Source organism: Xiphophorus maculatus, chromosome 12 (genome assembly GCF_002775205.1).
Source record: "Xiphophorus maculatus strain JP 163 A chromosome 12, X_maculatus-5.0-male, whole genome shotgun sequence".
NCBI classification, from domain to species: Eukaryota; Metazoa; Chordata; class Actinopteri; order Cyprinodontiformes; family Poeciliidae; genus Xiphophorus; species Xiphophorus maculatus.
The window spans coordinates 17,151,409-17,177,324 of NC_036454.1; the positions used below are offsets into that span (position 1 = coordinate 17,151,409).

The 25,916-nt window shown below is 38.5% G+C and overlaps 4 protein-coding genes across 7 annotated transcripts in view; 2 read left to right on the plus strand and 2 right to left on the minus strand.

The window, feature by feature from the left end:
- pitpnm2 (phosphatidylinositol transfer protein membrane associated 2) overlaps nucleotides 1-5,182 on the plus strand; it is a 55,727-nt gene extending 50,545 nt beyond the window's left edge. For all 4 annotated transcript variants that reach the window (XM_023343003.1, XM_014469085.2, XM_023343004.1 and 1 more), the window contains one exon: nucleotides 623-5,182. In XM_023343003.1, coding sequence (XP_023198771.1) covers nucleotides 623-1,006 — 384 coding nt within the window. In that variant the 3' untranslated portion in view covers nucleotides 1,007-5,182. The remainder of the gene's footprint in view (nucleotides 1-622) is intronic.
- A 737-nt stretch (nucleotides 5,183-5,919) lies between these two features.
- On the minus strand, nucleotides 5,920-7,725 carry arl6ip4 (ADP ribosylation factor like GTPase 6 interacting protein 4). The gene is made up of 5 exons (XM_005794969.3): nucleotides 7,469-7,725; nucleotides 7,074-7,394; nucleotides 6,731-6,848; nucleotides 6,578-6,647; nucleotides 5,920-6,494 (listed from the first exon to the last, which is right to left on the minus strand). The coding sequence occupies exons 1-5, from the start codon at nucleotides 7,623-7,625 to the stop codon at nucleotides 6,438-6,440; spliced, it is 723 nt and encodes a 240-aa protein (XP_005795026.1). The 5' UTR covers nucleotides 7,626-7,725; the 3' UTR covers nucleotides 5,920-6,437.
- Nucleotides 7,726-8,756: 1,031 nt separating this feature from the next.
- LOC102233976 (bifunctional methylenetetrahydrofolate dehydrogenase/cyclohydrolase, mitochondrial) lies at nucleotides 8,757-14,837 on the minus strand. Its single transcript, XM_005794970.3, has 9 exons — nucleotides 14,737-14,837; nucleotides 13,976-14,155; nucleotides 11,397-11,581; nucleotides 10,511-10,633; nucleotides 10,213-10,365; nucleotides 10,008-10,115; nucleotides 9,673-9,765; nucleotides 9,462-9,587; nucleotides 8,757-9,375 (listed from the first exon to the last, which is right to left on the minus strand). The coding sequence occupies exons 1-9, from the start codon at nucleotides 14,745-14,747 to the stop codon at nucleotides 9,227-9,229; spliced, it is 1,128 nt and encodes a 375-aa protein (XP_005795027.2). The 5' UTR covers nucleotides 14,748-14,837; the 3' UTR covers nucleotides 8,757-9,226.
- Nucleotides 14,838-16,177: 1,340 nt separating this feature from the next.
- LOC102234237 (MOB kinase activator 1A) lies at nucleotides 16,178-25,640 on the plus strand. Its single transcript, XM_005794971.3, has 6 exons — nucleotides 16,178-16,343; nucleotides 18,079-18,245; nucleotides 21,331-21,424; nucleotides 22,251-22,384; nucleotides 22,588-22,751; nucleotides 23,987-25,640. Exons 1-6 carry the CDS (start codon nucleotides 16,330-16,332, stop codon nucleotides 24,062-24,064), a joined length of 651 nt encoding a protein of 216 aa, XP_005795028.1. The 5' UTR covers nucleotides 16,178-16,329; the 3' UTR covers nucleotides 24,065-25,640.
- Nucleotides 25,641-25,916: the final 276 nt, after the last annotated feature.

A 25,916-nucleotide genomic window follows, 5' to 3' on the forward strand; every position in this document is an offset into this window, starting at 1 on the left:
GTTGTTGAAATAAGTGTCAACTAATTTAGAAACTGATTCATCGTTAACTACAGTATACAGACTGAAAAAAAGCCATTTGCTAAAAGAACATCACACTAAAAGCAGTAATTAAGCCAAAACTGAACAAAGAATATATAAACATTTACATTTAGGGTAAAAATAAAACCTTTGTCTGCAAGTACGCTCTACCCAAATCTCCTCAAGTGGTGTAGTTTTACCATCACCTGCTTCAATTTCTATAATAATTATAATAATATAAAAATAATAATCTCCCTTTAAGCACCTTTTGCCATCCAGTCATTAATCAGTTAATCCACTAAAGAAATACTTTATTATTGCATTTTAGACAATAAAATGTTCATTTTCTTATTTTAAAATAGCTGTTGAATTATTTGTTCTTTTACATTTTTTGCTGTATCTCTAACATTGCATAAAAAGTTGTAAAAGTTTAAATTGAAAATCTGCAGAATTTGGCAATTTTTAAAAATCCGATTAATCATCTGAAGAATCGATTACAAAAATGTTGTTGGTCGCAGCCCTGCAATAAAAGAATATTTTATGCCTAAAGCCATTTTTATTCAGTTAACTTTCCCTTCAGCTCAAATTTTCCTCTCCTCCGCAGTTCATCACGGAGGGGTACGCGGCCCATTTGTCCCAGCTGGAGTACAACCACCGCTCTCGGCCCGCCAAGTCCAGCAGCGCGCGGATGGTCCTGCGTAAGGGAAGCTTTGGCCTGGGCGCCAACAGCGACTTCCTGAGGAAAAGGAACCACCTGCTGCGCACCATCTCCTCCCAGCCGGCCCCCAGCTCCCCGACGGGCAACTTCCACAACAGGCCCGAGCGCACGCAGAGCCAGTCGGACAGCGAGCGGCTGGAGCGGGAGCGGCTGGAGCGGACCCACAGCCACGGCCCGGGGGCGTCGCAGCGCAGCATGAGCATCACGGCGAGCTGCTGGGGCCGCAGCGGCAGCACCAAGCTGGAGCCGTTCCCGTTCAACCCCAAATGAGAATACAGGCTCTGGGAGAACGAGCGCGGAGACAGAAACGCTGTGGGTTTGAACCAAGTGGGTGAAACACCACCGAGGGGGGATCTGGTGTTACAGACCACTTATCAGAAATTAAATGATTTTAGTGGAGACTGTGGCAGTTTTGTTGTTGATGTTTTAAACCAGGCAAATCCTCCTGAAGCGACATGTTACACAAACATAAATGAATTTAAATGGTTTCTTCTGTTCAGTGAATATTTTTCGGTCATGAATATAAGGTCAGAACTCCTCCGGTAGGCTGTTATACTTGACTACACACAATGAAGCACCTCCACGACATAAGGGAATTACTCTGATTCTGCTCTGCAGCTGACAGATTTGGCTAAAGCAAGCACAGAAACGGCAACAGAGACTCACTTTCTGTGCTGCAGATTTTAAGCATTAGCCCTTTTATTCTGTAAATCTGTGAAAGCAGAGCTGAGACTTGATTAACACTGGACTGGGCGTTTTTATAAATAAGTGTTACTTATTTACCAAGAATTAATGAAAATGAATCTAAGCCAAACAGAAATTATTTAAGCAGACACCTGAAACGGCCAAGACTAAAAGTTTTACACTCCAGTTTTCCTCACACCACAACTCAAAGAATCCCGCAGAGCAAACTCTGAACTGACCCTTTAAATATGATTTAAGCCGGATCTCCACTGCACCTGATGTTTGACTCAACTTTAGGAAAAACCTCTACTGTACAGCAAAGGTGCCAAAATAAGCAGTGTAGAACAATATGCTTTATCTGAGCAGAGAGGATCACATAAAGGTCTTCTGTGTATAAAAACATGAAATAAATTGTGTAAGTATATTGCTAAGCGCCTGAATGAGGCCTGCACATAGTTGTTACATCACAGTGCAGATCTGGCATCTGGTCCACTGAAGACCAGTTTAAAGTGTCTTCTTTACTATGAGGGTGACATGATTGATAATCAGTGCTATTTAATAATATAGCCATGTTAAAATTAAATGATTTTTGTGAACAAAAAGGTGTTTTGAGGTTAAGTTTTTGCTATGTTATGTATTTTATTTCTTCAAAATTGAGTTTCAGCTGCCAAAAACGCAGAAATCCTTTCCTGGCACAGTATTGTATTTTTATCATTTCACCTTGCAGATCACCAAGGTTGCATCAGAACTGATATCTTGTGTCATATATGGGATGTTTGGTATTAGCCATGTTTGGCCATTTTGGAATTTCTGCTGTATTTCTCCCTCCCTGGTTTTTACTGAGCTGTAAATGAAGCATTGAATGTGCTCTTAAATATCCCTCCCTGCGTTGCCGTCTCTCCCTCTCTGTTCTCTGCTGCATCTGTAGAGGAAGACAGAGCTCCAGATGTAAATTCTGTACGATACGTTGTGGAAACTAGAAATGCAGAGCCGAGACCTGCTGTATGATGTTTAATATTTATTTCTAAAGTTTAGTACATTTTCATGCCCTTTTTTTATTTGAAATATAATTTCTTGTCCTTGAGTTATCTCCACACTTATTGGCACCTTTGGAAAAGACGTGTAAGGAGGAAACAAAACTTAAAACAAACTTGTTTCTTGCAGAAGTATAATTTGACCCTGGAAAAATGAGAAAACTCCAACTTGTATTTTCAGTGCATTTATTCAGTGTTTAGGGAGGGCTGGGGAAGATCTCATGTTTAGAAATGTTTATTTAAAAATAAAATGTCAGATTTTTTTCATGCCAATTTCAATTTCCAATTTTGAAATTTTTTTCTCACTTTTTTTTTTACAAATGACAAAAAAAAAGGCTTTTATTTCTGTGAGTTAACCTGAGTAAAAAAGGCCCAATAATTAGAACCTGCAAAACGTGCCAGTCAAACAAGATGGCAGCTTTGGGTCGGCTGATATCATTCCAACTATCAAAACCCAAGGAGTGTATTGGTGGAAAACAAAAAAATCCGGATTTTCCTCAAATTAAATTGTCAAAACCCAAAAATTCTATTGGGTTTTGACCCAATAGAATTGATCCCATTTTATAAATCATAAAATCATAACCATTTTATGATTTTATTTTGATCAATAAAATCTAAATTTTATTGATTTTATTAATCAATAAAATCGATTTATTGCCCCTACAATTATTTGTACCTTTAACAATTCCTAATGAGAGTTCATTGTTCACTTTTGTAAGATGATCAGTTTTGTTGGAGATCTCACACTGAGGCCCAATTCTTTTAGCTGCTTTACTGAATGGGAAAAACAAGAGAACGTGCCATTCATCAAAAGATCTGAATATTGCCTATATCTGTGCCAGCAAAAAACCTCATCCAAACTAGTGTGCAGTAATCTTCTAAAAAGGTATGAGCGGTTCTGTTCTGTTGGTAAAATACAACTTCCTTTTGCTTCACTTGCTGAGTACCAATGAGTGTATAACATCAATATTTCTCAACACCGGATTTATTTTCCCCTTCGATGAACGAATGTGTTCAAATTAAAGGTTAGATTGGTGTGATAACATTAAAGCCTTACACCTCTCTACCAGGGGCTGCAGTAAGTGTGGGGCTCAGTGTTCAGAGCTGAGTGCAGTGGACCAATGTTGACTCAAATGTAAGGGAAAGTTTGCAATGCTGCTCTGAAGCACCACTGGATCAAACAGACACCACAGTGCACTGACAATCGGTCACCCCCCTGACCTCCACCCGGCACATATTTTACAGACGTCAACCTGCAGAAGGTTTCCCCCACCAGGTGAACACGCTGCCAGAAATGCACAGGTTGCACATTTTACAGTGTGGAGACTTCTCACAATAAAGTGGCTCTGGCCTGATAAATGTGTCAAATATTACGGTTGGATTCTTTCTGCGGACACAGTTGGGTGGTTTTTGTTGTGATTTTTGTCATTCAAGCACAGAGGCATCTATTTGCACTCAGCACAGCAGAGCGCGGTGTAGTTTAATGAAACGTCTGTGATTAGACCCAGGTTCATCTAGATTGAAATTATACTGAAAAGTAAAACGTGTGTCCAGTTAATCCTCATATTTGGGTCTTTTTGTAACACATAATCCAACACAGAGCTGACAAACATCCCTAGAGATGAACAGCCCCAAGTAAGATCAGCCATGTTATTTTCTTTGATGAAATCCCATTATGAAGACAATGTACAGGGAAAGTGCTGCAGAGATCATGGATGTTTTTATACCTGTGGGCAGACTGACTACCTGAACCCTGGCTTGTCTTTTTTTTTTTTTGCCTTTATCTGACGGTTTTAGCCCCATAAAGGAGGCTGTTCATGCTGAAACTGATAAAGATGTTATTTTTCCAAAGCATGAGGACGATAATTCAGGGTGTCCAGCTGTATGAGTGTTCTGCATTTCTTAGAAGTGCTCCTGGTTCAACACAGTTGATTTGAGATGAATGAAATAATGTTTGCTAGCTTCATAGATGGCTGCTTCAGGAACAGGATAAAATGCTGTTCTGGAGTTTACTCTGGTACTTGAGCCACTTTTTCTTATTCCGCCACGGGCAACTGTACATTAAAAATCCTCTCTGGTTGAATCAGCGCAACATGTAAAACATGCAGGACACCAATCCTTAAAGATGAACTACTTAAAACTACCTAATGTGACATATTTATTCATTTTTAGGAAATCTGTCTCTACCTTTGACGTGGCTCAGTCCAAAACTAACTATGTTTCACCAACAGTTAAACTGTATATACTTATTTATAAACTGGCAAATGTAAGAATTGTACAGATCACATATCTTGTAGGATTATATTTGATGCTATTCATTCCCTTGTGATTTTATGAAGAGTGTATAAAGAAAATATAAAGCACTGACAAATGGTGGCCTTTTTTTCTATTTAAAATATCAGACAGAAATGTGTCAAATGAAGGACGTTCGGTGAAGACTAATTTCTTGTTCTAACTTGTGACTTTTGCAACAAACTAGTTTCATCTCTCTGGCTGAATTGGAGCAACATGTAATGTGGAAAAAGTCTGGAACTGTTTTGAGCTTTAAGCTATGAAGGAGCAATGCTTTTTGACCAGTGGTTATTTTATTCCTTCAAGATTTTATTTATTATTTTATCCATGCTGGGCTGTTTTAACTCATTTTCATCCACTCCACGTATTGTGCTGGACTATATAAAATATTTCTGCTTTAGGGAGTTTCAATAAAGGTCACATCCTTAGAGCCTGATAGATGCCTCATCCTTCAGCTCTTCTTTTTCCGAATGGTACGATTATTTTGAGGTAGTCGTCCTTCCTAATGGCTCCTTAAACTTTATAAGACACACCAGGACCAGAGGCAGTGAAGCAGACCCTCAGCATGATACTACCACCACCATCTTCAACTCTTAGTACAATTTTAAAATGTTATTCTAGAACAGGGGTGTCAAACTCCAGTCCTCGAGGGCCAGTGTCCTGCAACTTTTAGATGTGCCTCTGCTGCACCACACCTGAATAGAATAATTAGGTCATTAGCAAGGCTGGGAGAACTGATCTACACAAGGAGGAGGTAATTAAGACATTTCATTTCAGTGTTTTGTAGCTGTGGCACATCTAAAAACTGCAGGACTGCGGCCCTCGAGGACTGGAGTTTGACACCTGTGTTCTAGAAGGTGTCCATCTTGTCAGGTTAATGGCTGCACGTTCACAATCCATCCATGTTGATGTTAAACTGGGCTCCCTTTAAAGAGTCACACTGGTGTCCCAGTATCTTCCAGCTAGTAATAAGGATATAGATAAGGTGGGATAACAATAATCTTTTGGGATAACCCTGACCTCAACCCAGGCAAAAGTTTATGTGTTGATATAATCACAATAGACCATAAAATAATTATTTTTAAATTTAAGATGCTCTATAAAAAGCATCGTTCACGCTTTTTTACAGAGCCTGCCAGTGTGCAAGTTTCAATATTATGCCTAAAAGAATGATGCCTGGAAAAATCAAACTTTATTTTCCAAAGTAGACCCTGAATAATTCCCAGGCCAGAGTTTAGTGGCCTTAAAAGAGACATTTTGATAAAGGTTGAGTGATTAGCCTGAAATATGTCCAAGGCAGAAAACTTGAATACATGAGACTCAGAACACTTCAAAAATATAAGTTTCAGGATCCTTTGATAAAACAAAACAAAAACTAATTAGAAAAATTGAGAGAATGGTCCAAATCTAAAAAACAAAACACATATCAAACAGAAATATGTATGTAAAATGGATGTACAGTAACAAACGTACATGGAATATTTGAATGTGATTTATTGTGTTTCATATTGGTTATAACTTATAATATTATGCTTTCGGGTTTTTGTAAAATAAAGAAACCTCCGTCTGCAACCTAAGCATAAACCTAAACCCAAACAGTGAAAATCTCTACAACATATTCAAAAGAATCAGAATGACTCAGAAACAAGCAGGAAGTAGACAGTTTGTGTTTTCTTCTGGAGGTTCTTCTTCTACCTGTTCATTCCCAGTTTTCTCTGGAAGGCATTCCCATCTCCCATTGTAGTTTGCTAAGAGACAAAGCAGAGATTTTTGTCATCCAGCTAACAGCGGCTACGTGTCCTTCACCTAAAACTGATGACACTCTGTTTACCTTGTTGATCTCTTTGTGTTTCTCTCGGGTCACTATCTCCTCAATGATCTCTCCTTCTCCTCTCACCAACCTAAGCAGATGAAGATCAAACATCTGAAAATCGGGAAAGTTTTATCCTACGAATGTTGAATAAGAGTTAATCCTTTGTCAAACCTGGTTCTTCCTGTTTCTGGGTCCACCACTCTGCGGATCACGCTCTGCCTGGCCTCGTACTCCTCCTTGGTGAGAGGCCTCTTAGTGGCGAGCCGGGCCTTCTGCTCGTCAGTCATGACTGAGGAACGCAAAAAACCAAGAAACGTTTAAACGGTTCAACTCCATGGAGCTCAGGTTTGAGAAAAGTGTGGAGCCAGGCAGAAAACAGCGAATAGATTAAGAACACCTTCTTAAATTATGTTATTTACTCAGAAACGTTCATACTGATCTCCCCAAATATGTGCTTTAGATTTGTGGAACATGTTACAGATATTTCTCTACCCTCCATAGTGTGAGGTCTCACCTGGCCCCAGCTCCACCTCATCCTCCTCCTCTTCTTCATTCTGCATCACCTCCAGGTAGGATGGAGGTTTCTCTGGAGGTCTCTGCATCGCCTCCACCTCCTTTTTCAGCTTTTTCTCCTTCTTCTTCAACTTCTTTTTCTCCTTTTTCCTCTGTTTCTTCAGCTTGGCCTTCTGCTTCTTCAGTTTCTTCTTCTTGGCTTTGCTCTTCTTCCTCTTTCTCTTCTCATCACTTGAGGAGGAGGAAGAGGGAGAGGAAGAGGAGGAAGTGGATGATGAAGATGAGGATCGCGTCCTCCGCCTCTTTCGTTGCTCTTTCCCATCTGAGGAGAAACACATGTTCAGGATGCTTCATAAGCCTCTCTGGTGGGTTTTTAATGAACAAAGCAGTCCCAACCTGTCATCTTCTTCTTCGTGGAAGAAATTTTCTTAGCCGACCTGCTCCTGCTGGAAGAGGAGGAGGAGGAAGACGACGAAGAAGAAGACCGCCCGCGTTTCTTTTTCTCTGTTTTCTTCTCCCTAGTATCTCGGTCAGATGATCTGGTGCGATTCATTTCGGAAACACAAGTTGTTTACAAAGGCTGAGTTACAGGAAACGTTGTCCGGAAGTTTGTTCGTCTGTAATTTCAGCGTCGTGACACAAGAAACGTTCCTAGTTCCTACTTAAATGTCCAAAAACCTTCAACAAAGCTCAAAAACTTGCCTAAAGGAATTAAATTAAGAATACTTGATAATAATAGATATAATTGTTAAAAGTATATTTGCAATGCAATACGACAAGAAAGTACTGACGGTGTAACCCTAATGTTTTTTTCGCATGTAATCTGGCGTAACTATTTAAATTATCAAGCCTGAAGGCGCTAATAGTCTAAAATTACGTTTATTTTAGTGTGACAATACGCTTCAAATAATTAACTAAGAAAGCATATTTAATTATTAAAGACATAATTCTTAAGAGTATTTTGTGGTATAATATATTCCTGAAAATCGGTTGTTGTATACATATTTGTGCCAGTCATGCCTTTTCATTTAATTTATTACCACTGCTTGTATTTTTACTTTCGGCTGGAGAAGCTGTTGGCACCGCAGAAGAACGTTTGTGTCATCTGATCACTCTGGTCTTCTCGTTTCCTGTGGTAAATGAGAATTCTTGGAGCTTTCTTCTCGTCACTTTTACATAAAGGCCAGATTTGTGTAACACTGGACTAACTGTTGTCCTGTCAACAGATTCTCCCACCTGAGCTGGGGATCTTTGCAGTTCTTCCAGAGATACCATGTGCCTTTTGGCTTCTCTGATCCATGTGTTAGCAATGTGTTGCTAGTATTTATTTTCAAAGGATTGATTAAAAAAAATTGCACTGAGATTTCCTAAACTTGTTATCTTTTCACCACTTTAAACTTCTCTGCAACTTTCTCTATGACCTGTGCCGATGTTTTCATGTAAAAGTTGCACATTTATTTTCAACATTTTGTGCTGGTTGAGCATTTCAAACCCAGTCAATTTTGTCTTTAAACATAAAAAAAATAAATAAATTGTGAAAAGTTCAAATGGTGTGAATACTTCACTCATTTCCAGATGCATAGTTTGATATTCTGTCTCAGGTGAGTCCAGCATTTCAGGTCCCATTTACCATTTAATACAGTCCCCCCCCCCTTAAAATATTTTTCAACAAGAAGAAGCGATGTGAGAAGAAAAATGCAACATTTATTCCATAGTTTTTTTTTGCAAGGCAATAGTGAATCTTTAAAGCTCGTATTTTAACAATCTTGTTCCTGATAGCCCTTGACACACTTGCGTGAGGCTAAACTAAAACTCTGCTTCACTGCTCACCTGCTTAGAGTCACACACTGCCACGAGTCTGCATTCATGTGTAAAATATTGTCTCTGTAGCAATAAATAGAAACATCTCTTTAAAACCATCAAAGACGTACATTTAAAAATTATAAATACTGTTACAAAGCACATGCAGCTGCATGAGTTAGTGTAACAGGCTGCAAATGGTTGGACTTGACACGTAGAAAGAAAAGCCTCTGAGCGATCATCTTTCCAGTCTGTGTGCAACGTAGAGCTCACTGCGCCGCTCCAAGTAAGAAATCAAGAGGGTGGTGCTGGGAGGAATGTGTCCATGTTGCTCAGGTTTACCGTGTGGCTCCATTAGGATGCGGCAGCCACACGGATCCTCTCTGGGGGAAACAGCAGGACACTTTTAGCAGCTTTGACGGTGTTCTTCATGAGCATGGCCACGGTCATGGGTCCGACGCCTCCTGGAACAGGGGTGACGAACCCAGCCTTCTTCTTCACAGCTGAAAGTGGGCAGAAAAAAATTAATTACAAAGGCACAGGAGGAGTGAGTTCATGCAGAAATCCAATGGAAGTTCATCTCCCATACCTTCAAAATCCACATCTCCAACCAGCCTGCTCTTTCCAGTGACAGGGTCCTGCACTCTGTTTATTCCAACGTCGATCACAGCAGCTCCCTCTTTGATCATGTCCGCTGTGATCAGGTTGGGAATTCCTAAAAACCGTGTTGAGAGCCATTAGATGAGACATGCAAATCAAAATAACTGGAAGATTTGGGATGCAAGTAAACAGAGACAAACCTGCAGCAGCCACAACAATGTCAGCTATTTTAGTGTGCTGGCAAAGCTGTTCCTTTGGAGTGTAACGGTGAGAAATAGTGACTGTGGCATCGCCTGCAGCAGTTCAGAAGAGAGACTGGGTGTTAAAATCTGTGCATCATACAGAGCCTAAAGTTTGATCATAACGCTGAAAAACATCGATCACACTTTGTTCACTGCTTGTTAATCACATAAAATCCCAGTCAAATACATTGGAATCTCTTATTCTAATGTGGAAAAAGTTAAGGGTTGTGAAGACTTTTACATGTTACAAATTGTAAACATTTAAAAATCCAAACAGATGATGTACAACTGACCTCCAGGCCTCTCATGTTGCCCGTCTGTGTGCAGTAACATGGCAATGGGCATGCCCACATTCTTGGAGCGTCCGGCAACTACAACATTCTTCCCAAAGGTAGGAATACCTGGAAGACGTAAATATAGATAGGTACATTTTATTTCATTTCTTAAAAAAACACCATTATTACTGTAGCACATACAGCTAGGGGCCAGTCCTGCTACCTGTGCGTTTGATAATTTCCCAGACTCCCCAGGGAGTGGCAGGGAGCATGGTGGACTGATCCAGGCACATTCGGCCAACGTTGACTACGTGGAAGCCGTCCACATCCTTGTTAGGAGCCACTGCATTGCAGATCGTGCGCTCGTCAATGTGCTCTGAGCGAAAATAGTGACAAGTTAGAGTTTGGACAAATATAAGACACTTACGATGTCAAACATCTTCATGTTGGCTAATAGGAAAGTAGATAATCTGACTCAGGAGGCTCCTTATAGCCACAGGTCTGATCTGTTCTTAGCATACCTGGCAGAGGCAGCTGGACCAGCAGGCCGTCCACACCAGGGTCTGTGTTGAGTTTATAGATTAGATCCAGTAACTCCTCCTCGCTGATCTCTGAGTGTTTGAGAATTGTCTCACTTGAGATTCCTGTGGGAGTAACAGATGAGAAGACAGAGCAGCGTGTGAACTAAAACGGAGTATTAAAAAATTCATTTTTAATAATATTCCGATTAGGTGCACTTGTTCTGAAACGAGGAGTCATACTACAGGCCTCAGTGGCATTTTATTCCTCATATCAGATTCAGATGAACTTCAGGACAGTTGCGTTTCACCCACTCCCATTATAGCAGTTAACTTATATTTTTTCCTTTAACATATGCACACATATATTGTTCTCAACCTGCTAAAGAAACATTAGCTTTGGAGAGTTTTATGAGGCCCTCTAGTTATGGCGTCATCCTCCTGTCAATCACAGTTCCAATTGTATTAAACTTTTTATTTATTGCTCAGGCTGCAGATATTAATATCAGGCAAACATCTACTTTCTTTCTAGAAATCTCTTGATTTATAAAGATGAATACACGTCTGTGCTACATGAATACAGTGTTCTTTTGTCCTTCCTGTTTTGAGAAAAACAGGGCATCTGTATTACATGACATGCATGTCCCAGGGAAACAGCAGGTGACAAACTGCTAAACGATAGTTCCTCACTCTTATCAACTTAAATAAGAAAATGATGAATAATATACATATTATTTACATTTATTTATTTAAATTATTAACAGTGCAACAAATTGTGGCCATTAGGCTAAAAAATAAACTCCTGGTGACTGAAGAGGTTTTACACCAGGAGTCAAAGTTGAAATTGTGCCAATTGTTTTTACACTTGGAGATGGTTCTCCCTGCTTACCGACGTCGGCTGCAGCCCGAGTCTTGTTGAGAACGTAGGAGTGACTGGCTGGGTTGTCTCCAACCAGAATGACACTCAGGTGGGGTCTCCTGTTGCCGGCTAAGACCCACTGATCCACATCGGCCCGGGTTTCTTCCCGGATCTGACGAGCCAGCTTCCTCCCTGAGATGACCACCGCCTCTGCCCTAACAATGGGAAACACAGTTAAGTGTTACACAGGAAAAAAAGAGGAGGGAGAAATGTACACCATTTATTTTCTATTATTAGTAATGAAGTCATGGAAAATAAGCTGGGAGCGTGACTTCATCTCAACTGTTGATCTGTTCAGTGCCAGTTTAAACCTTACTTTCTGGAAGTGTAAGTGGTCTTGATTTACCAGGACATTTAACACCTGAGCGCCACTCAGCTGGAGATGCACCAGCTCCCAAATTTACCAACTACAACTCTTCAACTGACTTAAGTTAACATGCAGTATTTATAGGTCTATGCACTGCTGCCCCACTACTTTGTCCCAATTCTGCAAGGTTCAGCTACATTACATAACAACAAACATAACCAAATAGCTAATAACTAGAGAGTAATGAGCCATCACCGGTGATGTAACCACCTCTGTTGCTCTGCCAAAACCAATTAAAACTGGGGGAAAAAAATAGCACAACCAGGAGCAAATGAGTAGAGACTGCAGGGCAGCGAAATGTCAAAGAGGATTCTCACTCCAGATTTAAAACTTTACTCCTCTTTCAGATGCATTCATAAACTATCCTGAGTCAGACTTGGGAGACATTTATCCACCAGCTACACTTTTAGTTTGTTCAGGATTTGTTCAAGTTTTAATAGCCTTTTTTTTTAGTAGCCATATTAAAGAAAATTACTGCAGTGATGATACTGATTAGGATTAATCCACAATTTTCTCCCTCTGGTTGTTTTCCCATTATTTCCCATGAGCTTTTTGATCTTGGTATGCATGTAGGGTCTAAGTTACAGTAGATGTGAGGCAGTGAAAGTCTATCCAGCTGGCCAAATATATTATGGGAAAGGACCATCTTTATGTAGGACACCTGAAATATTACACCCAAACAAACATTGCTTCCATGCAGTTCTTCCTGCACACACTGATGTTGTAGAGACGGTCGTGATTCAAATATACTGTGCACCTCAACTCTCGTCTTATCGTGCATATTAACGTGATTGCTTTTATGCAAGGCTGACAAATTTGGAAACGTTTGGATGTTAAGGAGCAACATGTGTCCAACACACCATTGGTTTGACATTATCCATCTTGTGATCATCCAGATCATGTGCAGCACTCACAAGATTTGGTTTCTTAACATGGGGTTAGGCTGCACACAGCACACTCCCACTAAATTCCTTCACAGAATGTGACTTTACCATCTGTGTGATGAAACCGATGACAGACAGCATGACCCATTTTACCATGCAAGACTGAATATTGTCATGCTAAAGCAAGAAAAAGGTACCACAGCTTACTAAGGAAATCATTTATTTTGGTTAAACCAGAAAAATACATACTCATCCATTCATTCATTAATTTTTTATACGCGTCCACAAACAATAAAAAAAAAAAAAAAAAAGTTGTGTACAAAAAGTATACATAGTTACTATTCAGGTTTACTGTTTAATGGCTTAAGGGTGTGTTCTGGTTGTAATTGGGATTCTCCTGGAGGAGCTGGCCCAAGTGGCTCGACAGAGGGACGTCTGGGTCTCTACCGAGGCTGCTGCTTCAACACACCAACCCAGATTAAGCAGAAAATAATGGATGGATTACTATAAGCAAAACTGTTCTAGTATAAACTTAACATTGTGAACTAAAATTAAGTTTTGGCTTTGAACATTTATGTTATTCTCAGAGCTGAGCTACTGTTTCTCACACAAACTGAACGCAACATAACTGATCTGAACTTGACCAAGAAAACTTTAGGATCCATTTGATAAACTGCAGTGCAGATACGTTTCTCATGCACGTGTGATATTAATTACATATATGGTTGCTCCTTCTGTTAACTTTAAGTATTATGGAAAACAGTCATGTTTACAAGTCTTTATGCATTTCTAAATGTATATAAAATAAATGTACTTACTAAATAAATTATTAAAGATAATACATTCTTTATTGTTGGGATTTATTATTAAATATATTTATTCAACTCAAGTGCTCGAACATCTGCATGGATTTTCCTCGAATGCAACCCAACACCTCGGTCCCCAGCTGAAACTTGTCTCCTTCAGACCGCCAGCCTGCAAACGCTCTTCCAGATTTCATCAGCCAAGCCAACTGCAATGTTACCGGCATACCGCTGGGGGCGGTATACCGGTATGGGAAGAACCAATACAACTGAGGACATTTAGTACAGCGAAACCCAGAAAACCGCTTTGTAAAAATCAACCTGCTCATCCTCAGTGTGCACTAAATGTAACAGAGAGGCGATGTGCTGAGGAGAACTTAGGACGCACATCGAGTCCGGCTTTTAAAATGTGCTCGACCGCAGCGTTTCGTGTGCCCTGAATGAATGTGCTACTACTTTCCCTCGGTTTTTTTCCCGGCGGAAATGTCGGCTCACCTGGAGGCGGACGTGTGCAGGCTACAGACTTGATGCTGGACGTGCTGGCACAGTTTCCTGAGAGTCCTGATCGTTGCCATTTCTGATCTTCTGAGAAGGAAGGAGACACACCACCACCGGCTGGTTACGAAACACTCACTCAGAGCTCCTCCTCCCCCACCGAGCCTGGCAGAGAACCGTCTGGGAGGGAGGAAGAGGAGCAGAGAGGCTTTAAAGCCCTGCCTCCTCCCCTCACGGTCCCCGCGTCACCTCTATCTCCCACTCCCACACCCTCGATAGGTTTCCCACAAGGCTATCTGCCCCCTCAGCCGTTCAAAGCTCAGGCTTTCACACCCTCTCTGCTCTGCACTTTCTTTCTCACATTGCGTCACAACCACAAATGTTAATTTATTACGATTTTATGTGACTGACCATTTAAAAAAAATACATAAATAAATAAATAAGTTCTGCATTGGAGAACACATAAATTATAATTGCAGCATTAGGTTTTACTGATGGTTTTATGAGATTTAAAAACCTCATAAAGGTATTAATATCGTTATACCTCTAGAATTAAGGTATTAATTGATATAGTACCTTAACTGATATGCGGATTATTTTTAGCATTAAAATCCACATATCACCACCGTAAGAGCTGAAACACATACAAGATGTGTGCTATTAATCATTTTACATTTCCATTGCTATTTTAAGTTTAAGCCAAATAAACATATTACTAACAGACAAAGTACACGTTAGTAGTAAATCATTTTTACAATTACCTTTTGACCATTCGGATCGGAGGGGCTGCCGCTGTGAAACAATAAGCTTATCCTGTAAAAGTAAAAAAGCAAACTACCGTAATAACGCGAAGCTTCGTCTTACAAACTGCTTTAACTGCCGTGCTTTTAGCATAACAAGCTAACTGCTACACAACAGCACTAAACAGGAAGTGAAAGCTCTAAAATAAAAGCATACACCTCAAACCGGAAGTCGAGGACTTCACCACATGCAGTGATGAACTTTTCCAGGATTAAGGTACATGGAGACATGCATTTTCAACTAAGATAAACACAGGGAAAAAATAAGAATAAGAGACTGTATAGTTGGCAAATTTACAACATCAGAAGAACAGTACTGTTCTGTTGTTTAAAGTCAGATCATTTTGTCTGACAAAGAAACCTTAAAACCTTTACTGTTTTATGTCATTGAGGATGACATAAAATATTTCATTTGTTAAAAACCAAAACACAGAGAGAGGTAATTTTTTTGACAATGTTTTTATTCTTTTTTCAAAGTCAGAAGGTTACATACATTGAAATAAAAGAAATACTTTTAGTGATAATGACTGACCTAAAAAAAGTTTTGTCTGATTTAATGCCGGGTATCTGGTGGAGTTATATATCCTGTAGATCAGTGGTCCCCAACCCTGGTTCTCAGGGACCAGGGTTTTTGATGAGTCCGGACTCCAGCACAGCTGATTCATATGATTGCATTACCTCCTTTGGATTCCTGCAATTGCTATAGAAGTCAGTTAATCACCTATTCATTTTACCCAGGTGTGCAACAGCAGCAGGGAAACACCTAAAACATGCAGGGCAGTGGGCCCTGAGGACCAGGGTTGGATACCACTGTTGTAGATGTTTCAGTGATCAAGGACTTATCAAGTCATCAGTAAGGACTTTCCCTCTTTTTTTCTAAAAGATGCTTCACATCTCATCTCAAAGGTTTGTTTGGCTCTGAACATTAATTACACATTCAGTCTACAATTTATAAACCTGTCACTTCCAACTGGATTGAGTCTGTGACACACTGTCTGCATACCTCTGATTTGAACTGAATATTCTATATGCATGAACATGTCTGTAAAATTAGAGTAATAATTTTATCACTAAATATGTGAAAATTTTTCAAATTTTCTTAAACAATTTTGACACAATTAATTTTTTAAATTAATGAGCATCTTTGTTTACAAGTACAAAGAAAGAGAACACAATATATTATAAAGTATGCCAGGGGTGTAGCTTTCAACAGTAAATACAACATCTTTTTTGTTTTTCATTAAACCCCCCCCAAAAAGAATAGAGAGAATATATCACAGAAGTTCAGCAAAGACCATCCAGAAACAATCATATAATTTTAACTGAGTTATAACAGAAAGCGGTCATACCCACCTGTGGCCTTTAGGTGGCGATAGTCTGCCTGCTGACAGACGGCCAACAGAGGAAGAGCCGCTGTGGGTGCAGTTCATCTTCGCGTGACGCCAAGTCGATGATAGTTCTTCATGCTAAGAAAGAGATTTAAAAGCGCATTTCTACGTACTAAACCTCAACTTGTAGTTTTCACAAAGACACTTCAACAACGTCTTCGTCAAGATGAGCTTCCTGTTGTAAGTAAAGTTGCAGTTTGCTTCCTGAGTCAGAGCGGAGCTTTGCGGTCAGGGTTAGCTGCGCTTCTGCGAAGTTCACAAGGGAAGTTAGCCGAGACCGAAAACTAGTGAGCTGCATCTCAAAACAACCACGGGTAGGTTACATGTTGAGGTGAAGTTAGCGTCGTTGAAATGACCCAAAGGTACATTTTAAAACATGTACGGTTGGACTAATTGCGTATCAAGGGAAATACCAGAGTTATGAGACAAAAAAGTAATTAGCTAAATTACTCTTAAGACCAAATATGGTCAGATTCGCTTAAAATCGCGTTTCTAATCTGTAAGGTTGTTAATAATCTGGATTTAATTATGTGCAGACTGCTTTTATTCACAACTGCTCAGCTTTAGAACTGAGGGAGTAAATAAGCCTAACCCCTAATTTCATTTTTATTTATTTCTAAGCAAGACTAAAGGTGCTCACAGTTCTGAATCAGACTTTTGTTTAACTTTAATTTCTATTTTGGGGCCTCCAAGCATCCATCATGTTAATTAATTTCCCTGTTTACAGTCACAGTGGCATACAAGTACATTTCCTGTCTGTTGCACCAGCTGGGTTAAATGTTTCACTGAAAACAAGCCACCCCAGTTTTTTTTTTAAAGTTAGAAACTAATGTGACAGTGACTAGGTGTTCACTGTAAAGACTTCTAGTTTCGATGAATTGCTTAATTCAGACGTGCTAAATCTTGAACTTTAAGACCTTGTAGAGGGCACCCTTTGAACATGCCATCTTCAAATCTAATCAAAAACATTGATATTTTAAAAAACTGAAAAGTGTTGTAAAAATAGTTTTACACTTTTTTTTTTTTTAAATGGCTTAACTGAAATGGATGAAATGCAAAGAGCTCAGAAGTCCTGCACCTCTTTTGCTTTAAGAAGCTTTTGAGATGATTGGTGGATCTGATAAGGACGACTTTGAGCTTTTACGTCTGTTAAGAGTTGGTGTGTTTGCTGTTTTTTTCTCATTTTATATGCAAATCTTTCTGGAACAAAATTGAGCCACTTTGCATGGGATTTTCTGTTCCAAATGTGTTAATCTGCTGTGTCTGCTTTAGAGACATTTTGTGCCAGATCTGACAACTGATGACTAGAAGTATTTTTCTCTAATCTATCTACCTTATAGGTAAGTTAAAGGAGATGTGGCAATAGATATCAGCAGGAAATTACCCAGTTGTCTTAGTTTGCCTTAATCTTGTGTACTTAATAAAAATCACTAAATTCACACAACGTTCACAACTAGATTAATAGAAACAACTTGTCAAAGTATTCAGAAAACAATATACAATTTAAAATATTTAAGATTCAAGCATTTGTATCACATCTCCACAATTATTTGAAAATGCCTGACTACTTGGAGAAATATAAGGATTTAAGTATGAGTTTGTGCAAAATGGGATGAGACCGAATGGCAAACTAGGAGTATGAAACGGAGAACTGATATGGAGCCCATCAAAATGCATCCTGGCTCATTTCTTTGAGGGTTTTTCCAGCTACAGCTCAAAGATTCCCAGGCAGATTTTCTCCAAGAACAAATATGAGACGTGGTGTGAACTGCAGAGCAACAGAGCTGGTTAGAAGAAGACTGCTTAATGAAATATTGAAGAGGATACGAAGTGATGTCTCAACTCCCTGGGGGCACTTGTACAACCATGACACGTTTACACACGGTTGCTTAGTTCTATGTTCTCTTGTTTGCAGTGGCAGTCGCTCATCTAAGACCTTCAAGCCGAAGAAAAACATCCCAGAAGGCTCTCACCAGTATGAGCTGCTCAAACACGCCGAGGCGACGCTGGGCAGCGGGAACCTGAGACAGGCTGTCATGCTACCAGAGGGAGAGGATCTCAATGAATGGATCGCTGTGAATAGTGAGTGAACAAATACAATGAATCAACACACCTAGTGTACAGGGAACTATTTAAATTTCTACTACGGGCCAATGTTGGGATGAATCTTTGATGACCACAGGTTTAAAATAGTGGTTTGTGTGTAAATAGTGGATGTATACAAACACACAACTAAGAAACTTAATCTTAATGTTGCAGCCAATAATTTACAAAAGTAGAAAATATTGTTTTATGTAATCAAAAGTTTGTAATTGGGTTAAAAAATGCATTCAGATTTTCTTTTTTCTTATACAGAAAAATATTTACTAGGAGGCAGATTAACAGATCTCAGATCAGCTTAAGTGCATTGCACTAAATGGGCAAATGGCACCAAGTTAGCTTTAATAAAATAGGACCAGTCAGATGTAAAATTGCAAATGTGCTCTGGAGATAATGAATAGCTTTAGTCATCCCAGGTGGAGAACAGGCAGCTTCCACTTGCATGGCTGGTAAATAAAACTGCTAAGCTGTTATGACATGAGAGCAGAAGACTGGTGATTATGGTTTATGTCCAATCTTGGGTTTTGTAGTACTTTGACATTCAAATTTAGATTTTCTTATTCAGTAGCATCAAAAATATAAATTTTATTTTCTAGCTGCCATTATTATTTATAATAAGGACAGAAATCCAGCAAAACAACGAAAATGGCTGAAGTCCATCTCTCTGCTGCTGCTGCCTGAATGAAACATCATCATTCCTGTAGAAATGGAGTTTCCATTCTAGAAGCTTGTCAGGTCTGTTTGTTCCAGGCTGCACAACATCAGGCGATGGTGTTATTGAAAAACATTGTGACATCAGCCGTGAAAAATCTAATTTTTCCTCACTCAGCTGGTTCCCATTAATCATTACAACGCTTCCAACTTTCCCTGTGGCTGTCAGCTGTGTGACAACACATTATAGCCATGAAAATGGTCAAATCTTGGTCCTTAGAATATAATTGCCAGCATGTGATGCAATCCAAACAGACTATACAAAATTAATACTGCATTGGATATATTGAAATTGCAATGACAATATATTTGCTATGTATTGGGCTCCCCTTATTTCTTCTTAGTAAATTTTGATCAAATCACAAATATTCAAAATGGCTCTCTTCTTCCTGCAGTAAAACTTTTACATCAAATTGTGAAGCTTGGTGCAACCTGATGTAGCACAAAGGTGGAGCTTCTACTGATCAGAAAAACATTTATTGTCTCTTGTCATGATGAAAATCAGCTAATTTCTTAATTCATCTTTATGCATAAATGTAATCCTGGTTGTTACTATAGTGTTGAGGTAAATCCAATTTCTTTTTTTTTTTTACTTTCTGGTAAGACCCACCATCGCCCCTGCAGCGCCATCTGTTTAATGATGAAGTAGATTAGATTTTCAAACATTTACCATGTCCAGGCTCAGTAAATCCAGTATGAAGATCCGTCTATGTACAGAAAGTGTTAGATTGCTCATCTAGCCTTCAGCTCACTGAGGTCTGAGTAGATTCATATCTTTGTAATTGCTATGGTGGCGTTTTCTAACTTGAATAGTTTTTTTTAACTTTGTGTAAGTAGAAATAACTTTAGGGTTTGTTTTCAAGGGTAATGCCACTCTTATTTTGAAAACTCTGGTGGGATCTGAACTTGATGATCTTCAGTGGCCAACGTCAAGCCTCAGACTGTGGCTGCTCTGAGCTAAGCGTTTGTGCCACCAGCCGTGAGGCAAATTAACTGCTGAGAAAAGAAAAATCTTGCACAGAAGCCATTGCGTAAAGGCTTCTATTGGCCAATACTTCATTAGTTCACTTATCCAGTTCTTTACAGTAAAGTGTTAAGAATCACTTCTCCAAAAATAAAATCACAAAACATATCTGGTTTGAGAGTCTAGATAACACATCTGGCATCAAAATGATCAAACCCTTTTATTTATCTTTCTGAATCTGTCCACTTGATTTTATCTTTGATCTTGAATTCTTTGAGGTTGGAAGCCCGGCTTCTCTTCGCTCTAATCTGCTGCTCCCCACACAGATTCGGTCAGGACTCTGGTTTGGTCACCTGAATGTACGTCCAGTCAGAAGAAATGTGTTGGTAGAATTAAAGAATTACTTTAAAGTTAAATCTGACAAAGGCTTGAACAATTCCTGGCCAAACTGTGACTTTGTCTCATTGCTCTGTAAGCAGCATTATGTAACAACGTTTTGCTGGTCAGTGGTGTAAAATTAAGTCTTCTGGTTGTACTGATTCTTCCTCTCAGCCGTTTCTAAGGAAAGAAACGGACTGTGTAGTGGTCAGTAAGTGAGCGGGAATTCACACAGATGAGGAGTGGATGGGCCTACAGAACTGGGAGGAACCTAACTCCTGTTTGTATGAATAAATGACCTGTTGGCCTGTGCTTTGTTTCACAATTAAATGTTCCTGATTCACTTTAGAATCTTTATTTTTCTGAGCATGCAAGTACCTCATTCATCCCAAGAAAAATGCTAATGCATTTCATCACAGTTGATGAGGCAACCATTTCCTGTTATTAGTCATAGGCAATAAGATTTGTCATTTGCCTCACTTAGTCAAGATGTTGCACCACAAGTTTGATTGACTTTGGCTTGCATATCAATACTCCAGTTGTGTTTGTTTACGCGCGATATAATGAAAAGGATCACTTGGTAGTAAACTCGAGGTGACGCATCGGTCATTTCAGACTTATTGTAGGCTCCAAACTTACCAACACATACCTTTCTAAGATTTATTCTTGCATGTTTATTAAAGAAATCAGATTTTATGTGTGCATTTGCTTGGTTGAAATAAATCTGTTTGATAAATATTCTGATTTTTTTGTTAGTCTCGAAAGTGTTTATGAATCGTCACATCAGTTTTTTAAAAAAAAATTATGATGTAGTCATTTAAGAAAAAGTCTTTAAAATAAAAAAATATTCGCTCACAGAGATCTGTTTATTACACCTTGTTATGACATGGCCATTGTTGCCGAGATGCTATTAAACTCAAACTGAGACTAATACTAATCATTGTTAAAGTAATAACAGGTCCACCTCTGTTAAGAGGTGTTACTTGGTGCTTAATGTTTTACTGTTTTCTTCAGCCGTGGACTTCTTCAACCAGATCAACATGCTGTACGGCACCATCACAGAGTTCTGCACTGAGACCAGCTGCCCTGTGATGTCTGCAGGACCAAGGTAACAAACATTTTCAATACATGTAACCTTTTTTTTTTTTTTTTTTGACAAATTGAACAAAGTTGCACTCGGAAATATTACTAATCCTTCAATACGTAGGAAGAACCTCACATGTGGTGGTAGAAAGTGTTATTCCATCGTTTTTTGAAACATCGTTTTTTGTAGATTTTTAGTTCTCCCTTTGCATTCCTCCCTTTCTAATAATGGTGAAAAGACAATTTAATTAAAGCCTTAAATCACCTTCAGTACTTGGAAAATTAAAGGCAGCCATTATTAATTCTGTGGCCACAGTGTGTAAATAAGAGGCTGTCACAACAGACTCCATGTTGAATTTGGTCAAAGGCAGCCATGATGCACTCAGACGGAAACAAGAATCACAAATGACTTTCAATATTTGAGCTCCTAAATAAAGAACTGTTGAGACCACCAAATTTAAACCATGTGAATTTCACTCTCAGAAACTCCCTCTCTAATTTATCCCTTTTTTCTGGGTCATTATTTCATGTTGAGAAAATGGACAATGTGAAACTTTATTTTCAGCTAAAATGACAGAGGCAATTGGTTTGACTGTCACATGAGGAAAACAGGAAATGAGCTTAGTATCTAGATTTGGCACTTCCTCTATCCTCGGTCCATCCAAGACTGTGCGCCGCTTCTAATCAGGAGGAAGAGACGTGGTTTTGCTTCCTGTTGACACAGCCTCTGCCAAGAACATCATGCAAATTACCTTTTTTATTTCCTTTTGGTCATTTTATTTAATCTCACCTGCACTTGAATCAATAAATTCGTTTTTCTGTGCCTGCTGATTGCATTTTATTTTGTTTAGGTATGAGTATCATTGGGCTGATGGGACCAACATTAAGAAGCCAATCAAGTGTTCTGCACCCAAGTACATAGACTACCTGATGACCTGGGTGCAGGACCAGCTGGATGATGAGACGCTCTTTCCCTCCAAGATCGGTGAGCTTTTATTTCTAGTTTTACACAGAATTAAATGATTCTAGTCGTTTTGCACTTCCTCTTTGTAAACCTTTTTAAACTTCTTCAGCCTTAAAAGTAGACGGAGCTCAAAGTGAACGTGTAAAGGTCACAAATGCTTAAAAAATTACATTTTATTTTCATCTCCACTTCTCCTTTTTTTTCTATAATCTTTTGTGTTGCAGGAGTTCCTTTCCCCAAGAATTTCATGTCTGTGGCCAAAACCATCCTGAAGCGCCTGTTCAGGGTTTATGCTCACATCTACCATCAACATTTTGACTCTGTGATACAGCTGCAGGAGGAGGCTCACCTCAACACCTCCTTCAAGCATTTCATTTTCTTCGTCCAGGTGAGGTCATCACACTAGAATGGGGGATTTTTGTGCAAGACTGAAATATCTAAGCATAGTTCTTATGCAGACTGGAAAAGGTCAGAAATTTGATTTAAGTATTTTATGGGCCTCATTGGGATCAGGAGCAGAAACCCTGATTATCACTGAGAAAGTGATAATCATTTTGCACAATATTACACTGAATAATTAGGTTTAATGTGGAGCTCTGTAAAGTGATGACCTGATATGGCTCTGACCTCTGTAATGACCCCATCCAGTACTTCAAAAATATGACTGTTTAGAGACCATGCTGTCAAAATATTGTAGGTTTTTTAATGTCTTTGATTATGACATTAGTCATCTGTTGTGATGTTGCCATTTAAAAGGCTAATAGAAAGGTCTTTTTTTTTTTTTTTTTTTCCTTGATGCAAATTTTGTAGGTAAGATCAACAAAGCTGTGAATAAATAGGAGTGAAATCTCTAAACAATTATTTATATTGGAACTGCCCCAAATATGGAGAATTTTATAAATTACCTTAATAATGTTTCTAATAAATTTGTCTTGGCCCAAATCAATCCAGTAAATTAATAAATGAGTATTGTTTCTTTTGGGTTATTTTTCTACCATCAGTAGCATTAAATGTATCGTATGATGGTTATTAATTAAAAAAACCCAACAGTTTCTTAAAAAAAAGTAGAACTGAAAGATTAGGAACATAAATTGCTCATGCAGTTGTACTATGTTTAACCACAATGCATAAATGTTTTTATTGGGGGCTAAAATATTTTAGTGCTGATTTTGAATTTCTTGTTTGATGTAGGCCTGTCACAGAAAACAATAAATTGTATGATAAAATAAACTCAGAATTTTTATTTGCTTGATTTGTAGTTTTTCCCTTTTCTTTCTCTTTACCAAAAACTGAAGGATATTTCTTCAGTCTGGTGTTTTGGTCTCAACTATCCCTTTTTTGAAAGATAATTTTGTTTACAGAGACTTCATAATTCATTTTATTGTTTCTGTATATTGGATATTCAAAATGTCTTCCAGTTCCAGTGTTTAAATGTTCATTAGGATTAAAGTCTATTGATTTTGAGAATGATTTCTTGCATTTTAAAGCCATAATTACAATTGCATTACTTGAAAATGGTCTCAAAACAACTTTATCGCAATAAGCTCTGGGACAATTTTTGTCCAGCAAAGTTTATCGTGCCAGGCCTAGTCTGATGTTTTTTTATTCTCCTTCCTCTTGCAGGAGTTCAACCTTATTGACAGGCGGGAGCTTGCTCCTCTGCAGGACTTGATTGAGAAACTTGGATCCAAGGACAGATAGAAATTTCATCACACATTTCCTCCCTTTTTAAAAGCTGTTTTTTTTTTCCTCCTTTGCCCTTCCTCTTCTTCTACCTCTGATTTCTAGCCTCAACTTGTAAAGAACATCTGTGCCTTTACACTTAATATTTGTATTGGACATTTTCTTTTATCCCCTTCTGTTCTACACAGATTTTGAGCCTTTTTAGCCTCTGGGGCTTGTATACAATGGTGTAGTAAAGCAAAGATATTTTTCACAGGACTGTGGTTACCGACTGTAGGAGCAATCTACTGAATATTTTTAAAAATTTTTTCCATTGGACCAAGGTGAAAACAGCTGCTCGTTTTCAGGAGTTGCTGCAGAGTGTTTGGTTTGTCTAAACACTTGATTAATTTTTAACTCTGGTTTATTAGAATTGCAATGATCGACCAAATATAAAAGTTTGTTTTATGTCTTTCCTTTGTCAACAGAGGAGAGTAACAGAAGGCACAATATAGAGTAATAAACCAGGTCTTTAGTGGGCTTTTACACTTGTTACAACACAGCAAATGAAGGTAGACACATACTTGCACAGGTGTTTGTGTAAAGCTCACAGTTATTTTTAGTAACATTGCTCCTGTACAGAGCATCTTTAAGTCACAGTTTAATGTAAAGAGATGGATTATTGCAATAATGCCTTATTAAGCCCATCTTCATGCAGCTATTTTATGTTGCCTAAGCAATACAGTGTTTTCCACACTTTCTGAATACGGTGAATGTGCTGAAATTTTCACAGGTAATTTTGAACATTTTTCTTGTCAAGAGCCTATAAATCCTTGGGTCAATCTATTAATAGGAGCCTTATTGTAGAAATGATAACAGAAGATCATTGTGTGACCTTTTAGTTTGACTTGTATTTGCTGAATCCCTAACCACTTAATTTTTTTATTTTGTATATTTTTCCTTGGATCGGAAAGCTATGTAATTCTTTTTTCATCTGTATGTCAGAGATGGTTGTAGTTTTGCTGTTTTTTACTCCATTAGTCTTTGTTTCTTGTGATATTACCAGAGTTATTTGTTAGGCTTTACTCTGGCTACAGCAGCAGGTTCTGTCCATATAGCCGATGAAGCTAATTTTCATCCTGATGTCTGGTCTTCAAAATGTTAATCATGAAATTGAATTTATTACGTGGCTTCACATTTCACCCAAACTTGCATCAGTCTTGTAACTCACTATGATGAAGCTTATGAAAGCCTGTTAAAATCCCTTCAAATCTAGATTTTCCTCTTACAGGTGCAGAAATGGTGTGTCCACTCATTATTTTTCAGTGTATACTCTGCCACTATATGTTTTTGCTTCAGCTCATAATTTTATTTCTAAACTCCTGGTTACAGTTACTATGTCAGGTGTTGGAGTTGAAGGTTTTTATATTTCACAGTTTTGGTCCAATTATTGGGTGGTTGTTAGGATAAAGTGGGAGTTCTGGGGATAAATGTACCACATTCAAAAATGTACTGTAACAAATCAGTGTTTTTCTCAACAAAATTGTGCCTTACAATAAAAATGTCTCAATACAGTATTGATGGATCAAACATTCAATAAACATCTTAAAGACAATTCTGTGAGTTATTTTGTCTTGTGGAGTAGTATTTGTTTTGTGATTAATGTTAAGTAAAATAGTGTGATATTAAAAAGCCACAACATGGTGATGCCAAGGAGAGTATTAAATATGTGTGATATTCGTTTCATGAACTGTTAAGGTCTTCTTGAGGAATGCAACATTTATAGCTTGTGTATCATTTGTCTGTTTGTTGGCTCTGATGTGTAATGGCTGCAACTTAATCAAATTATAGTAATGAGGGGTAAGATTAATCTTGATGAACATTAAACCAG

Bases quoted from the DNA above. Each gene is read 5' to 3' on its own strand.
- arl6ip4 (XM_005794969.3), bottom strand. From the start codon at position 7,625: ATGAATCGCACCAGATCATCTGACCGAGATACTAGGGAGAAGAAAACA. The intron at 6,849-7,073 runs GTGAGACCTCAC...TGCGTTCCTCAG, and splicing joins TGAGGTGGAGCTGGGGCCAG to TCATGACTGACGAGCAGAAG. The intron at 6,648-6,730 runs GTTTGACAAAGG...TCATCTGCTTAG, and splicing joins CCAGAAACAGGAAGAACCAG to GTTGGTGAGAGGAGAAGGAG.
- LOC102233976 (XM_005794970.3), bottom strand. The intron at 10,366-10,510 runs GTATGCTAAGAA...ATTTTCGCTCAG, and splicing joins GGTCCAGCTGCCTCTGCCAG to AGCACATTGACGAGCGCACG. The intron at 9,588-9,672 runs GTTTGTCTCTGT...CACGGTTTTTAG, and splicing joins CATTGTTGTGGCTGCTGCAG to GAATTCCCAACCTGATCACA.
- LOC102234237 (XM_005794971.3), top strand. The intron at 18,246-21,330 runs GTGAGTGAACAA...TGTTTTCTTCAG, and splicing joins TGAATGGATCGCTGTGAATA to CCGTGGACTTCTTCAACCAG. The intron at 22,752-23,986 runs GTGAGGTCATCA...TTCCTCTTGCAG, and splicing joins ATTTCATTTTCTTCGTCCAG to GAGTTCAACCTTATTGACAG.